General features: G+C 38.3%; 1 protein-coding gene across 2 annotated transcripts in view; it reads left to right on the top strand.

Annotated features, from left to right (window-relative positions):
• Positions 1-15,500, top strand: part of LOC309602828 (3',5'-cyclic-AMP phosphodiesterase 4D) — a gene marked incomplete at its 5' end in the record, with an annotated part of 548,873 nt that overhangs the window by 129,657 nt on the left and 403,716 nt on the right. Inside the window, one exon of one of the 2 annotated variants that reach the window (XM_082336815.1) lies at positions 309-691. The exons of the other annotated variant lie outside the window; for it this stretch is intronic. Coding sequence (XP_082192941.1) covers positions 309-691 — 383 coding nt within the window. Of the gene's footprint in view, positions 1-308; positions 692-15,500 lie in introns of those variants that run through there. 2 annotated transcript variants of the gene reach the window in all.

The raw sequence follows: 15,500 nt of genomic DNA, 5'->3' as shown, positions 1-15,500 counted from the left end.
GCCGCCCCGCTCGCCGCCCGCTGCCGGCTCCGCTCTCCCCCGCGCTGGCTCCAGCCCGGCTTTAAGCATTTCCGAGCGGGAAGCCAGCCCCTCTCCTCCTCCTCCTCCTCCCGCTCTCCCCGCCTCCCCTCCCGAGCGGCCAGGAGGACTCGGCGGCGCGGCGGCCCCAGCCGCTCCCACAGCCGGGCGAGGGGCGGCGCGGCAGGAGCTGTCCAACTTTTCAGCACAGTTTCCCCGCCGCTGCCCGGAGGAAGGCGGCCGCCGCCGCCCCGGCCCGGCCCGGCCCGGCCCGCCCGCCCGCCGGCAGCATGGAGGCAGAGCGCGGCGGCGGCAGCGGCTTGTCTGCGCTGCCCGGCAGCAGCGACGGCGCCGGCGGCAGCGAGGGCGCCGCGGGCAGCGGGAGCCTCAAAGCCCCCAAGCATCTGTGGCGGCACGAACAGCACTACCCGCCGCAGCTGCGGCAGCACCAGTTCCTCCAGCACCAGCAGCCCCCCGGCCCGCCGCCGCCGCCCGCCTCCCGGGGCCGCTGCCTGGCCGGGGCTCGCGTCAGGCACCGCGGCTACTCCGACACGGAGCGGTACCTCTACTGCCGAGCCATGGACCGCGCCTCCTACGCCGTGGAGACCGGCCACCGGCCCGGCCTGAAGAAATCGCGGATGTCCTGGCCCTCCTCCTTCCAGGGGCTCAGACGGTAGGAGAGGGCTCGGCCCACCGCTCCGGCCGTGTCTGTGCGAGGGCGCGGCGGCGGGGTGCCGCTCTCCCGCCCGCCATGGATGCTCCCGGCCGCGGGGCGGGGAGGCGGCGGGGGCCGCTGAGGTGCGGGCGCAGCGGGACCCCCGTCCGAGCGGCCCCGCTCCCCGCGGCGGGGGGAGAAGAAAGGGACGCCCTGCCGCTGCGGAGGCTCCGAAGGGAGGTGGGGCCGGGCCGGGCTGCCGCGCTGGGGAGCCCGGGGTGGGAGGCTGCGGCGAGCGGGGCAGCTCGCCTCGCCGTGGCCCCCGGGCCGGGCTCGCCCGGGGCGGGCGTCAGCGGGGCACGGGCGGCGGCACGTCGTCCCACGCGCGCCTGTCCGCGGGTGGAAAGGCAGTCGCGGAACACGTGGGTGGGAGCGGGACGGCGTCTGTGGCAGCACGGCGCGGCGAGCGGGGCGGCTGTGCGGGGCGGCCGGCAGCCGGGGGCCCTGCGCTCCGCCCCGGCCCCGCTTCCCGCCGCCGCCCCGCTGGGCTCCGCTGCCTCCCCGGCTGCCCCTCCGCGCCGGAGCTGCCCCTGCTGCCCGCGCTCCCGGGAACCTACGGCGCCGGTGCCGAGGGTGAAGGACGAAATTCGTGTGCTGTTCGCACAAAGTTAAAACAATGAGAGCTCTGGGAGGTGGGAGGCAGCCTGGCAAATCCAGGGTTAGGGTCCTGCCAGTCTGAATGGGCTTAGATGAGAAAATAGGCTAATGGTTTCTTAGCCAGAGGGAGGAGTCCGTCATCTACTAGTCTATTGTTCCCTGTTAAATGAGCTGTAGATTTATTTTTCAGTGTGTAGCTCGCCAATGCCTATTTTGCCCTCGATTGCTATCACAGGCATCTGTTTTAAAATCAAATTCTCTGTCAAAATCGGTAGGATATTGTATTTGATCGATCAATTTATTATTCAGTCTTCATATTTAGTAGCTGGAACCACTTCCTTTTAGCAGAAAGCCACACGCTTGTGTTTGAATATTAAGCGGACATTGAGAATAAAGGATTTATGGAGCGAATGGTGGGCAGAGGGACAATACTTAATACTCAGTTACTCTGTAGATTTTTGATTTCCTGGATAATCAGATATTTATAGCATGATATGTTCGATGAATGAATAATAGAATCCTTTCTGAAGGAAGATTGCTTTGTGTGTTTCTGTGGTACACACTGTATTCTTTATTATGGAGCTTTGGCCATAAATCTGAGCAAGACATACTTGAATATTCTCTGGCAGTGTTTGCTCTATTTCTACCTAACGTTGGCTTCATTTCCACTTCGTATATAATTGAGAGATAAAAAGACATTCAGCAATTCTAAATAAAGCTACACTTTCACATCAGTAATCTTTAAAATCTGTCTTTTAATATCTTTGGTTTTTACACAGCTATTCTGTTGCTACACCTTTGTATCACCTGGGTGAACTCATGCTTGTCCGAAGTTAATGGTGTTAAATTTTCACTATGTAAGATTTGAAAGAACAAATCATATGCCTCAAAAATGAACAGATGTTCAATTTAATGCTCTTTTCAATACATTCCTGTTTCTTTTATAGGAAAACCACTAGGCATCTAGGGTTTTCGATCTTTAGGACTGAATGCATTTCTGTTTTCTGAATGTGAAGAAGTTTAATTTTTGTAAATCATAACGGTTGGTTTGAGTGCATTCAGCATTATTCCATAAGTGATTAGTTATTGAGGGGATGACAAGCCGAGGTGCGAAGGGAAAGTACACATATTATTTTTTTGTTAGGGTTTTAGAGCCATTTTAAAATTTTAAATTACAATTCTTATGATGCCTATTTAAATAGGAATTTAAAATTCTCTATGAACAGTATTTTGTTTTTTTAAACTTTTGTTCTTTTTGTAAGTGCAACAATGTTGTTTCGACAAGACATGCTGCTTTAAAATTAATGGGGGTCAGTGGATTTTATTTTCATGTTATGGGACTGGTAAAAATGCTTCAGATGTGCTTCCTTGTTAGAAGTACTAAAACAAAGCAGAGTAAAGAAGCTCAATAAAATTGCCCATTCCATGACTTTCTCAGCAAAAATAAATTCTCACAGTTAAACATTCTGAATGAAGCAAACAGCTATAATACAGAAACACAAAGTGAACTGTAACAAAATGCTTTACAATTATGTTCAAGAAGTATCAGAAAAGGCTGGTCTTTCCAGGACTTTAATTTCAAATTCTGGGTCAACTGCTTATTTTTAATGGAAAGCAAAGCAAAATATCTTCTTAGTATTCTTGTAAAACCAGTAACTTGCAAAAAACCCCAATACTTTTGAAAAAGACACCAGTCCTTTTTGAAGAATTTCAGTTCCCTTTTCATTTTAAGACTTTTTAATATTTCTCCTTTATTTAACCTGTTTCTCAGAAGAACATTTCATAATGGATTCCCGTGGATTTTTTTATGGTCTAGGGTGATAAACTTGTCTTCCAGAAAACCCCAAATTATGCTGAATATGAAAGGGTGGGAAAAATTGTGCATAGACCTGAACAGAAAACACATCATGTATTAGCAATGGTATTAAACATCAATGGTTCAAATGTGCAAAAATTATATGTATAGAATTGTGTTTCCAGAATTTATTTTGTTTTGATCTGAAAATATCCTAATTCTTAAAACCTCAATGAAAACCATAAAGGAACAGTTAAGAAGCCAAATATACAACTTTGAAGTTTCTTCTATTTTAAGTTTTGTAGAAAACTTAAAAGTTTTGTAGAAAACTTAAAAATATGCAACAGTTATGTTTTCCAAAAGGAGTGAGGAGAAAGAATTACCTATGTTAAAATCAGAGTTAGAACAGACCAGTACATCTTTATTATCCAGATGGAGGAGTGTAAACATTTAAAAGGCAAAATAAACCAGCAAAAATTCTAAACTGATTTAGTTGAAAAACACAATGCACTTGTACTTTGGAAAATGAAATATTTTTTGTAACCGTTTTAATGCTTACTCTGGTTCCATATAATCATCAGCAACTTTGTACACAACTTATTTAGTACAGAGCTATATTTCCTTCAAGGAATACAATAGCATTTAATTACACAGAACAATGTATCAGAATCATTGACTGGTGTCTTTTTCTTAAAAGTCAAGATTATTCCTATATTTTCAAATGAGAAGCTAAGTGCTTTGAATTCATATATACAAGAGCTATACAAAAGCCAGAAAAGTCAAGAAGATAGCTGGGAATATCTATGATCTTTTTTTTTTTTTTTTGCTATTTGTTTACTGTGTGGTCTTGGGCAAGTCAACTAATGGCTCGCTGGCACTGTTTTCTCATGTGTAAAATAAAAACAGAAATGGAGTCATTACAGGTTTATGTTAAAGTGATTTTTTAGATCATAGAATAAAAGGTACTATGTAATAATAAATAGTACTAGTGGAATTGCGAAGTAAATACTTCAATACAAATAATTTTCCAGTCAATAGTGCAGAAACATTCAGTGTAATAAATGGAACTGATGTTCTGTTTATCTTTAAAAATTTCAGGTACCTCTGTTTGCTTCTCACATAACTATCATTATTGCATCGTCTGTATTCTGAGTTTAGTTGTTTTAAAAAAAGCTTAGCATTTTTAAAGGCCATTAGTCATATGTCAATTAAATCATCTTGCCATATCATCTTTCTATATTCTGTTTTTCACTGCTGAAATTTCAGACTGGAAAAAATAGAGAAGAAATACTATTGGTCCTAATTCCACTAGTCATGGAATTTCCCAAGATGTTGTATCCTTAAGATACATCCTAATCTCTTAGACCTTAGACTTCTTTTTATCAGGTTTCCCAGACCATCTTTTTTTTACAGTAAGTCTCCTGTAAATTTTATCTCAAGTGATTTACAGGTCTAAGCTTCTTCACAAAACCAACTTTGCATCTGTATTTATACATAAGCAACTGCACAAAGGTGAGGCAACATTAGCCTTTTGGTATCCAGTAATCCTGGTGCTTGTTCCCTAATGCTGTCTATTTTAAAACTGTACTTTGGTAAGGGCCCATTAAAATTTGTTGCTGCTAAAAAAATCGATTTCCTTTCCCTTTCCATTCCTTGTATGTGACTAGGTCTAACCAGGTAGCATCCACCACTGCATTGCTTACATGTGGTGATTGCGCCGAAGTATCATTTTTTTCTTGAAGGGTCAGTCTTATCCTTATACCACTCAACAAAGAGTTAAGAAACTAAAATAACATACAAGGTTGAATGCAGTGTAATAGTTCAGTGGCCCAGAGGCTTTATTCTCCATCAGGAGAAGAAAGGAGGTTTAGGTGTTAGTTTCTCCACTTTCTGAAGTCTGGGATAGTGTATGACACTGTAATCACTTAGCTAGATAAGCCCTTGGTTTCTGTAGCTACAAATAAAGCACCCGAAAAAATAATGGTGCCTTTGCAAATCTTGGCAAAAGTCTGTTGTGTGCTCCAATAAAATGCACCCTTCTTTCCATCCTAAAACCCATTCTGTTCTCCTGCTTGGTTTGAAAAGCTGCTCTTGATCTATTATGTCCTAACTACTTCCACACAACCTAAGGAAAAGGAAGATGAGTGTTTTCCAACTTACAAGCCAATAGAAAATGCTCTCAGAATTTAGTAGCAGTGTCTAATTAAGAATTTTGTTGTTTACAAGTCTGGCAGTGTTTTATTGCTTTGTTTACTACTAAGTGGTACTGGCATGCAAGATGTTACAATAATTGGCATATGCTAGCCCTCCCTCAAAGATACAAATAATTGTTACAACTTAGTAAACATTGTTGGATTAATGTTCTTTATGAATTGTCCATAAAGTTAATTAAATAAGAAACTCATATTGTCAAATGTTTTAATTAAGTGACTATAAGGGCCTTATCTTCATGTTTGTTTCAAAAGGCTTGCATCTTTGGATTGTTAGAGCTGTGTGAACTGAACAATACAAATAGCATTAATTTGCATGCTGTTGGAATTTGTAAAACTACTAGCTTTTAAACTTCACATATTCCAATACGTTTATTTTAATGTGAATGTTGCTGCAAATGAATGGTGCCAATTTCCTAATTTAGTGAGTATAGAAACCTGCTAATTTAGCAGGACAAGCCCATCATAATCAAATAGAGATTAATCAGGACTTAAACACTTTTCGTTAAAGACATAGTCATGTAAAGTTCTTAAAATTACTAACATAACTGTTTAATGTATTTCTCAATGGGAACTATGTAAGGCAGTTTTCTTTTAGTATTTTTAAAACAGGTTTTAATATAGCAACATTATTGAAGTATTAGTAGAGATGTCTGTCCAAGAAGTGTTTATGTAAAGGAGCACACAGAGCCATGCTGTCAGCTCTGTGGCACTCAGCTGACGTTCTAAATGTCTCTCTTCGGGACACCAGGTACACAGCTGAGGGGTAATTTAGATGGGCATTTTGCATAAAACACTGAAAGAACCTCAGTGATTTCTTATAAAAGTTGTCTTAAATGGAGTTAAATAATTTTAACTACATGGTGCTCCTCTGTTAGAGAAGACTTTGGAGCTAGCAGATGATTGGAAAACCTGTGAGATTATGTTGATGTGTTAAAACTGTAAATGTGAGAGGAAGCTGGGAATGTATAGGTCCAAAAGCAAGGCAGAACCATTTGACTGCTAAATAGATCGTCTTGATGGACAAGTTCCAAGACTGAATTTTTTGCAAGTGGAAGGAAAGAGTTTCATGAAGAAAGGGTGTTAGAAGCACCCCACTCCATGTCACTTGATAGAATAATTTGAAAGAAGGTTGGTATGTGCCAACGTGAGGAATGTCAACTTTCCTTTCCCAATTTAATCAATATGAGGTATATTGCAGCACTAGAAAAGAAGAGCGCTGCTAGAAAAGTTTATTCTTGTAAACAAGAATGTAGCTTATTTCTGAGAACAAGGGTTATTTTTGGTAATACAGTGGATCACCACCATGTCTGGTTCAAATCCAAAGCTCTTCTGGTAATCTAGAGAAACTACATTTAGTGATGCTTGTTTATACTGCATATTTAAAGGTGATAATAACATTTGTTAATAGGAATGAAAATGTATAGGTAAGATATTAAATTCTGTTGATGATTTTGGATGCAACAATCCTGTTATCTACATCTCTGCCTTGATGTATTAAGGTCTTAAGTTATGTATAGCAAGGGTTACAGGAGGGGAGCAGCATCTATCAGTTATTAATAGCTTGGAGATGCCCCACTATTGTTCATTCCCCAAATTCTTTTCAGTTGTATCTGTCCCCTCTCCCGTGTCTTCCCAATGACTTAGCGTGTCCTGCTGTGAAGATTTCAAACTGATCATTTAGCTTAATAATGTGGCTGCTATCACACATAAGTGTCTGCCTAGTTCCAGTTATCTTAAATAGGTCTGTATTACAGTATTACACTACAGTATTTGCACGATAGTTTCTGAGTATCTTCTAGTACATTAGAGAAAAATAACTACAGACTGATAATAAGTAAGACAAGTTCACATGCTCAGTTAGCTTAGTATGTGCATATAAATGTTAAGGGGCCAAAGAGAAAATAATGGCATATAGCATTATAGAATCATGGAATCATAAAATGATTTAGGTTGGAGGGGGCCTCTGGAGGTCACCTGGTCCAACAACTGCTCAAAGCAGGTCTGTTTAGAACGTGTTGCTCAGGGCTGTGTCCAGTTCAGTCTTGAACACTCCCAAGGATGGAGGTTCCACAACCTCTCTGGACAAACTGTTCCAGTATTTGACCACTTCATGATAAAACATTTTTCCAACATTTTTCCGATCAGATATTGGAACATATTTCCTATGTTCTGACTTGGATCCTTTGTTTCACATCATATCACTGGGCACCTCCAAGAGTCTGGCTCCATCTTCTTTGTATCCCATCTCTGATCAGGGAGGTAGCACAGAACCAAGCATAGCTCTCTCGCTGTGGTCTCACAAGTGCTGAAGAGCAATTCCACAGATCTAATGGAAAGTCTAGTGCTGAAAGTGTTGTTTTTCACTGCTATTTATTAGATACACGATTCTAGGAATGACTGGATGGTTAGATAGATTTGTTTGCATAGACTATCCCTTCACTCTGTTTCTCCTAGTGAGGGACCTGTAGCCTCTTTTCTCTCCGATTTCAGGGAGAGACTTCAGCTGCAAGAATGGTCAGGGAAGGCAAAGAGGGAAAAAAAAGAACTGTGCCTTTCTATCAAATAGTTCGTTGGGCAATTTAGTATCTCTAAGAGATGCTGTGAACATTCCCACTCTTGCTTCTCCTACCTTGGCCCATGCTGATCTAAGGCCATTCAGCTCCAGACAGGAAAAATAGACATGATGGGAATGGTTTGCTCCAGGGACAGTCAGCCCTCCCACCGATTTGAGAAATTAAAACACTTCAGAATAAAGCTCAAACATAAGTCCCTAGATCCAAGACTTGAACCTATGCCTCTGACTGTTGAGCTTAACTTTCTCTTACTTCTACTATTCTAAGGTTTCAGATGGAGAGCATTACACGATGCAATACCATGAAGATCGGAGATTGCAAAATGAGCCTTCAAACCCAATTCTTTTCTTTCCTTTTCCTGCTCTCATTAGAACTTCTTCCAAAAGATGTTCCCAAATTTGGCCTCCCTGGAAAACTTCTTCTGGACTGTACAGTGTAGAAAAACTGCTGCAAAGCTCCTCTCAAACAACAGCAGAAGGCTATAGAGGAAATAAAAGCAAAAATCCACCATCTCTGAGGTCTTAAAAGTCACTAGAAACTTCAATATATTTGGAATAATAGCTTAGCTTAGTTTTGTTATTCCTCCTGAACCAAAGTCTTAGAGCTTCATTCCCACAGGGAAGTAAATGTGTAAAATGAGCACTTGGTCATACATGAGGGGGACTAATCAAAACCACCACATTAAAAATCTGTGTGTAAACAGATATTTGGATGTGTATTTAAACACACACATGCAAAGACAATGAAAACACATTCAGTCATAGGGAAGTAAGTCCAGCTGCTGAATTTAGAATTAGGGGAGTCAATTAATAATATAAGTTTATATTAAATATAGAGAGCAGAGTTTCAGCAGAATATAGAGTTCTGCAAAGCTGTGCTCGAGGGACCTGCAAGTTCACGCGGCAAAGTGCATTTTCCACCCCCCTAGGATATGTTATAACAGAGGGATGAAAATTTCCTGTCAGATTTTGAAACTGAGAAATCACTGGATGGACAGCACTCAGTTATCACCACAGGTTATCACACCTATGTTTTGGGATGTGGTCATGTTCACGTGTTTACAGCAGCTGGCCATAAAAAATGATGAGTGAGAGCAGCTGCTATGAAAATTACCTTTCAAGTTTTGGACACATTCATCATGGTTTTCAATTATTAGCTCTAAACTCATAATTTTAGGCTAAACTCATCAACTTCTTTTATTTATTTATTTATTTATTTATTTATTTATTTTTCTTGCTGCTTAGAAAATGAAATAGCGCCAAGCATTTCAAGGCAACAGTTGGGTTCTCAAGAAACAGTGAAGGGACTTTTTATAGAAGTGAATAGAGGTGCTATTAGTAAGAAAGTATGGTAGTAAATTAAAGGAGGATAAATACTCTACTGAACTTTTCTACTTGTTTTTATAATTTCACATAAAAAATATCACAGATTTAGGACTGAAATGCCTTTTTGCAGATGCACTTGTGTGTGCTCTCTCTCTCTCTCTCTCTCAGGCACTTGAGATATCATTAAATAAAACAGTAGTAACATCCCCTCTAATGAGAGGATAATGTTATAAAGGACTGCTCCATGTATACACATGCTTCAGGAACTGATGTTCATTTCATTTTCCTCTGTCCACTTATAAACCTTAGATTATCAGCAACTCACATTTCTCTATGCACCAATGTTCTAGGAATTTTTAGGCATAATCTGTGCTTGGCTTTGAGAATAAAAGCAGTTTACACTTAAGATAGGTGTTTTGATATATTGACATCATTTATAGGCTTTCCCATAAAGGGAAAGAATGCCTCCGTGACATTTAACATTACAGAAATTTCACTAAAGATCCATCTTATTTTCATCAGTTAACAAGGAGTAAATACTGAATACCATAAAAAAAAATTACTGAGGTGGTTACCTGAGTTTCTGTTTTCCATTAGTGTGGCTTAAAAAATACAAAAGAAACTGGTAATTTTAACAAACAACAACACTCTGAGGACACTAAGAAACAAAGATATTGGATGAGAGAGATAGAAATTGGTTTGAGCAAACAAAGCCCACCACTAAAACTTGACTAAAATTGTCTGGCAAGTCTCACCATCATTTAACCACTTTTCTGACTAGCTTCCATCAATCTATCTCTACAGTGATTTGTTGACTTTCCTTAGGAACTAAACAAATTTACACTGATGCTTACTGACTAGAAACCAGTAACAAGAAAGATGGTCACCTGGGAAATGTAGATTTTAATAGGGTTGCCAACAGAGTAGTTTAGGTGTATGGCAGATTTTTCTGAGCAAAGTAGTTTTCCTCCTAGCTCATACTGCCAGAAACTCTATGTGTCATCGTGAAAATACAAATAAGCTAGTTTTCCTTATTGATCTTTTGAAGACTAGCAGATTTCCTTGGCTTAAGGAGTATTTCACATTTACAGCCTATTTTTCTTCTTGAAACGTTTTGCAATATTTCAAAAACTACAAATTACTTTCTATGAAATGCATAGCAGACCTTTTACATACACATTTTAAAACTGTGTGGCAAAAATATCTTGTTTTCTATTGTCTTAGAGTCATAAAGCTGGAAGAGATCTCATAGCAGAATCAGCTATACCTGTGTCAGATGGTTTCTTCTTTTCTTTAATTTTTTCTTTTTATTCCATATTTTTACAGTTCTAATCTAGTTGCTCCTTTCTTCTACACTCTTTCCAGTTTTGATCCATACCTTTCATTACATGACATGTTCAAAACTGATCAAAGCCTTCAGCTAAGGAAATGCTAAGAGTGGATAGTGCAGAAACATAGCTTAAGTGTTCTGCAAGTTATGCTGCTGTTTATTTATCCTAGTTTGATGACTGACTTTTTTCCAACAGCACGGCAATGTTGTATCATAATCAGCTTCTAATGCACAGTAACCCCAAATGCTTTTCAACAGAACTGATATCTAATTGTTATCTTGCAGTTGTGCCATTTCCCACAGTTGTATGTTCCTGCTAATCCTGTAATAATAAATAGAGATCAAGTACTTCCCTGAGTTTATGAAGCATGACAAATGACTATAATCAAAATGTCTTTACTTTTATAATGTAACTTGTAGCATAGGGTCAGTAGGAAGCCCTATTAGATTGCTAAGACTTTTCATGCAACATTTAGTGTTCTATAAACAGCTAGAAGAAAAGCTTGTGACTTGATTGTCCCATTGAAATAACAAGCAAACATTGATGGTGTGTTAATAGAAGTGTTAGTCTAATACAAAGTGTAGTGTAGTATAAAAATAAAATGTAGTGTGGATTTTTTTTTAGTGACAGATGCATACTCAAAGAAAATAGGTAAGGAAGTATGCAGAAAATAATTAAATTATTCATTGTGAAATACTTATGTCTGTTAAATAATGCATCAGTATAGCATAATCCACATGAATGGAAACAACTGACTAATCCTTACCTGAATCACACTCAAAAGCAAAACTGTATCAGCAAAGTTTCTATTGTAAACTTTTTCTATATGCTTGTCCAGAATGCACATTAAATCTTTTCTGACCTATTTAACTTTTAATGACTATAAATGTAGTTGAAAAATTAATGACTGGACCCAGGAAGAGTAGAAGAAGAAAATTATCAGATCTGGCAAATATTTTTTGTATTGTTTTAGAAAACACTGATGCCCAAAATGCGAATTCTAGTATTTGATTCTACCTCTGTTTAATGAACGAACCCCTCTTTTATCAAAGTATATCTGCACTTAGCAAGGGTAAGGAATCTTAAAGTGTAATTTGAAACACAGGTCAGAGAAAAAAAATTTGGTTTGAGTTGGCAGTAACAAAACTGAAAGAACAAAGAATTTAAACTGGTATAGAGACCTAGAGAAATGAGCAGACTGAAACCGACATGTAAATTTTTTGCCCTTCCAACCATATAATATTTTTCACTGGTGCGTAAGTAAGTAGGAAATTAGCTGAGAAATTTACATAAGTAAATGTCAATTAGTTTAAATTCACAGAACTTAATCACTTTGATTCTTGTTTTAGGTACATCACCTTTAGTTTAAGATTATGCATTATTACCATCACCAAATGGTGAAAGAGAAACGCTTCTGCTTCCGCCTCTGCCTCCCCTTTGAGCTACGTGTAATAATCTAATTGAACTCTGAATTTCATTGAACTTTGCCTCCTTAGACTTTGCAACAGGGAGGTGATAAGCCTGAGAGATCCCAGAGCATTGCTGTCTTTACAAGCTTATTTATTAGGAGAAAAACTCTTCTGTTAGTAGTAAAAGATCTTTGGCTTAAGACGAGCCTTAACATTGCTCAAATTCAACTTCATGACTTGTTTGCCCTTGTCACCAAAAGAAAGAGAAAACAAAGGAGTGGTATGCAATATACATTCAAACAGTCCTAACATTTTTCAACTGTACCGTTTTATTCAGATAAGCTGAATGGTTTTTCAAGATGCTGCTTTGTGACAGCAATGATTACAGTCATTAGCAATGTGATATAATGAACTGAACACACGTTTGATATATAGGATATCAAGTTCTAATACCAATTTACCCCCATTTTTGCTATATCTCAAATGTACCGAAGTCTGAAATTTTAAGTCTTCCAGATTTTTCATGCTCCAGTTTTACCCTAATGCACAGCTTAAACAAAATTGAAGTTACTATTATTATTAAAATAATAAGAAATATAAATAAAAATAAATAAAATATAAAATAAAAAATATAAAAATAAATAAAAAAGGTTATTATTATAATTGAAATCATTAGTGAAAATCAGTAATGAATATCTCAAGGTGAACTTCCTCATGTTCCCAAAAGCTGGAAGTATTATGAACTTAGCAAGTACTTATTTTAAAAAACCTGGATCCAATTCTCTCATTTGCCAAAATAAGCTTAAAGCGCACAGTGTCTTCAAGTGTAGACCACCCTTCTGCAGTCCGGTTTTCAGCAGAAAAAAATAAAGATGCCAAGGCATCCTGTGCTTTGTGTTGATTTCTGAAGTGCAAAGGGTGCAGTAGAATGGAGCTAAGTTCCTCGGTGTCTGGTCCCTACTTTTATAGTCGCTTGGCTATTAGAGAGGATATGTCCAGCTGTATCAAGTCTTACCTCATATGTGAAAACCCAGTAAGAATATCAAATATATATGTGAATATGTATTCCTCAGTGTCAAAAAAAATGTTTAAAGACAAAGGTAGTGTTACTGTTCTGTTTTCAAAGTTCTTACCACGATATACATGTAAAAATACACCATTTGAGCAGACTTTGTAAAACAAGCAAAACACAGCTGATGGATCTTGAATAGTTTGGAAGTGTTCAATTCTGCTTTCCTATCTGTTGTTCTAGGTAATAAAGATGATTAACCAATTATGTGTTAAACGTACACCAGTTTACATGCTTCTAAGAAATTACTTTGTTCTGGGACTTACATAGCTATTTTAGTTTATGACATGGATCATATTAACATTAAGGATGTTAGCAGAGAGAAAAGAATATGTTACTTTCACAATACTTAATTTCCCAGCTGGATCTTTGAGCTTTAATTTCACTTGTGATTGTATAATCTTCAACATACTTAGTGTCTCTTTTTGTCATTTATATATTATTAAATTTGATTCTTCAACATTAAGCTTCCTAAATACTATTTTATGTTATTTATTTTAAAGAAGTTAATTCTGTATATATAATGCTGTTCTAAACTTAAAAAAAAAAAATCTGAAAACTATAGGTAAAATAACTGCTTTTTGAGAAATTGCTGAAATCCACATTAATAAAATCCAGTGCAATAATAAGTTACTTTGGTGGATTTGGAAGGAACTGGATGAAATCCAGAGAATTTGTAATGTTGTGTTTTTATCCTACATAAATCAAGATTTATTTATATTTATGTATTCTAATTATATAACTTATTTACTATATAGAACAACTAGTATAATAAATACATGGCTGATGAAAACCATTTAATGTTGGTTTTGATTAATAAAAATGCTACATAGATGGAAATTAAAAATGTGTAACAACATTATTTGTATCTTTCATATTATTAGATGGTAAGTTTTGAAACTAGTACAAACTCTTTTCCTTTTTCCTAGGAAAAATTCTTGGTTTCCGATATGCATGGCACCTTGTGGATATAAAATAGATTTCATTTACATGAATAAGATGTAGCTGGTTATTCAAAGTGATATAAAGCATTCTTTTACTGAGGTACAATATTAAGTTGTAAAAGCCAGAAAATATGCATTACTTTCTAACTGACTCAGATACCAACTAGTTATTTATATCCATTCTTTATATCTATTATTGTTATCATGTTATCATTTGGTTGTGTTGAAGCCTCAAACAGAACGATGACTCATTCCAAAGTTGAAACCATCCAGTAGTAATTCAAAAGATCCTAAAATTTAGCTATATGATAGGAGATTGCAGATGCAGAAATGCAAAGAAAAGAGACAGTAATTATTGGCAGCTTAACCTAGATCAGAATTCCAAAGTACCCTATAAAGATTTCCTTCCATATATGAAGGTTCTTGCTCACTTAAAACTGTGGAGAGAAGCATCTCAGCTGGAGTGTCTTGGAACATTGGATCAGCACAAGAAACCAGTGTTTTAGCGTTTACATAAGGCAGTGTAGTTGCAAAATATGAGCAAGTGTTGATACTGAAAAAGCAGCACCGTCTGATTATGTTCATTCTCAGAAGGGAAGCATATTTCCAAGTCATCCCATAGGCACTGTACCTGCACTGTGAAGCTTTTAAATTGTATGAACTTCCATTTCTGCTTCCACAGATTTTGTAAATGCTTCTGAGTTTTATTTATTTCTCTATGATCTGTCAGAACTTCTCTCTCTTGGGACAAACAGAAGGGCATCTAAGTGGGAGGAAGGTAGCAGAGTCAGATAAAATCGCCTTTTTTTTCCATTACTTAGAAGGAACTTAATGGACCTTTGGGAAAATATTAAAATTTAACACCAGTGAAATTCTTGTGTGCTACAAGTGGTGCAGATGCTAATTTTAAGTGGGTTTTTTTGTTGTTTTAAAAGACTTTAATATTTTTATGTTTCTGTTTTTTCATCAGGAGATGTCAGCCGTTACTTTGATATTGAAGGATAATTTTATGTGAGATGCTAACACTGGATATTACCTGTCATTTGAATAGGCTTAATGTATGGCAGGATGTATGGTTTGCAATTAAATCTACTTGATCCCATGCTGAACTGTTTGACTGGTCAGGCTTAATAACTTTAAGTCATGTTCATGTAGAATGTTATCAGTATTTTTGCAAATATCATGGGAAAGCAGCCACTCCAATGGAATTTAAAAGAGTAATGCGTTGGTTTTGCAAATTACTTTCTGGTGGATTTCTCCCTAGCAATAAGGAAAGAACATTTTCAGCTTGTTTGAAAAATTGACACGTGTTAATTGAGGGTTGGCATTGTGAGCTGATTTGGAAGTGGAAGTTGTCATACAGGAAATAAGATATAAATAAGGTGGGGATAACTAATGAACAACCTTGAAGGTGAAAGGAGCAGCTTGTGTTTGATGCTATAGAAAGGGGAAAAAGACAGCAGGGGAATGCACCAAGGGAGACAGAGATGTTGAAGAAATTGATTAGGTAA

This window comes from Platalea leucorodia, assembly GCF_965183815.1.
Source record: "Platalea leucorodia genome assembly, chromosome: Z".
In the NCBI taxonomy this organism is placed as follows: Eukaryota; Metazoa; Chordata; class Aves; order Pelecaniformes; family Threskiornithidae; genus Platalea; species Platalea leucorodia.
Note: the sequence above shows the minus strand (reverse complement) of the source record. Positions and strands in the feature narration are given on the sequence as shown.